Source organism: Hippocampus comes, unplaced genomic scaffold, assembly GCF_001891065.2.
Source record: "Hippocampus comes isolate QL1 unplaced genomic scaffold, H_comes_QL1_v1.1 scaffold33, whole genome shotgun sequence".
NCBI lineage: Eukaryota > Metazoa > Chordata > Actinopteri > Syngnathiformes > Syngnathidae > Hippocampus > Hippocampus comes.
The window spans coordinates 446,509-448,011 of NW_017804842.1; the positions used below are offsets into that span (position 1 = coordinate 446,509).

Genomic DNA, 1,503 nt, shown 5'->3' on the forward strand with positions numbered 1-1,503 from the left:
CCGCTCCGTCCCTCTAACCCCCGTCTGGTTGGTGCGCATGTAATCGGTCCACCGTACGCGCTGCTGGCATGTGGCTGGGATTAGGACATTGCAGTGTGTCTTAAAATCGTTGCCCAGTGGCCATTTGCTGGAAGAAAGGCAGCGACGGAAAGCACAAGGCCAGACTCAGGTATGCGCAAACAAACTTTTTCTCAACGCGCGTTTCTGCGGAGAAAGAGCGACCACTGCACGATTTTCGCGCTAGCTCGTCACTAACAGTCTGAAGGGTTTCCATTTGATATTTGCAGTTTAATTGGGACTCCCCGCTTCCTTTTTAATCTGATGATCGGGTTGCGCAAACTGCTCAATTGGCTTCAGCAACAAAGCAAACATTCGCAGCAATTCAAAAAAGCTCCATTTGGATTCATGCGTGTGGATTGCAAATTTAGATTACTAATACTTGTGAGTTCGGCGTATCGCAAAAGTAATGCATTTCTCGGGCTCTTTAGACCTTTGTGCTTTTTTGTTTTTGACACATTAATTACTAACTAGTCCATTATTATTTAAATTGATATCGATTTGGACAAGTCACAATTGCAGTATTTGTTAGCGAGTGCTAAATTGTGGCTTTGATCGTTTTATTTAAAAACGAACGTCAAAGTGAAATGATGCATGCAAGCAAAATCCGTTTCTTGAAAAAAAATATTGAGTCTTTTTTTATGAAACGATTGGGCGATACGGTGATTAGCACAGCTTCACAGTGCAGAAGTCCGGGGTTTGATTCCGTCATTACCAATTTTTTTTTTGGGGGGGGGGTGATTTTTTTAATCCCCCAAACCCCCCTCCCACCAGACTACCCCCCAAAACTTGTACCGCAGGCCGCTTTCAGGGTCCCTGGTCGTCGTCGTCAAATCGTTAAGTTCGCACGTTCGTCGTCTCGATCAAGGCACGCGCGAGGACGTCACTTGCGGACGTCCAAAGACGAAGGCCTTCGCCGACGCCGAGGCGATTCCCCCAAAGGCCGTCCTGACTTTTCACTGCACTTTTTGGCATAAGAATGAAAGTGTCGACACCGCCTCGCGGCTCCCAGCTCGTCCTTATTCGTATCAAGGGAGCGCGCATGGCAGGTAAACTCCAGCTTGAGCAGCGATCCCGAAACGGGCCGTAAATACTCCGCGGTTGCCAGACAAACGCCCAAAAATGACATCGCAACCTGTTATTGGCGGGGCCCGCGTCCGCGTTCGGCACCTGACATACATGGCAATGGCGAGTGATGAAAAAAGCGGAAGGGGCGTGGCCTGGACGGGGCGTGGCCGGGACGGGGGCGTGGTTACTTACAAAAGTGGCACTCAACATGCTGAAGATGAAGTGTATTAAATTTACACAGTTTGAAAATTGAACAGAAAAAAATCCCAAGATCGCCACTATTCTTTCAAGTGAAAATTTGTGCAATTTTGCCTATGCATTCCTGGTGAGCACCAATATGTAACTCCAAATTTGCTGCTCAAAATCAAAACTAAAAAA

At 47.4% G+C, this 1,503-nt stretch overlaps 1 protein-coding gene across 2 annotated transcripts in view; it reads left to right on the forward strand.

Moving 5' to 3' along the window:
- Positions 1 to 13: 13 nt before the first annotated feature.
- The window catches only part of LOC109517194 (ATP-sensitive inward rectifier potassium channel 1-like), a 4,958-nt gene continuing 3,468 nt past the window's right edge, over positions 14 to 1,503 (forward strand). The window contains exon 1 of one of the 2 annotated variants that reach the window (XM_019872217.1): positions 14 to 169. Coding sequence is in view for 1 of the 2 variants with exons in the window: in XM_019872209.1 (XP_019727768.1) it covers positions 1,037 to 1,106 (70 nt within the window). In the remaining variant the exon portion in view is untranslated. Of the gene's footprint in view, positions 170 to 847; positions 1,107 to 1,503 lie in introns of those variants that run through there. The other variant, XM_019872209.1, reaches the window with a different exon arrangement.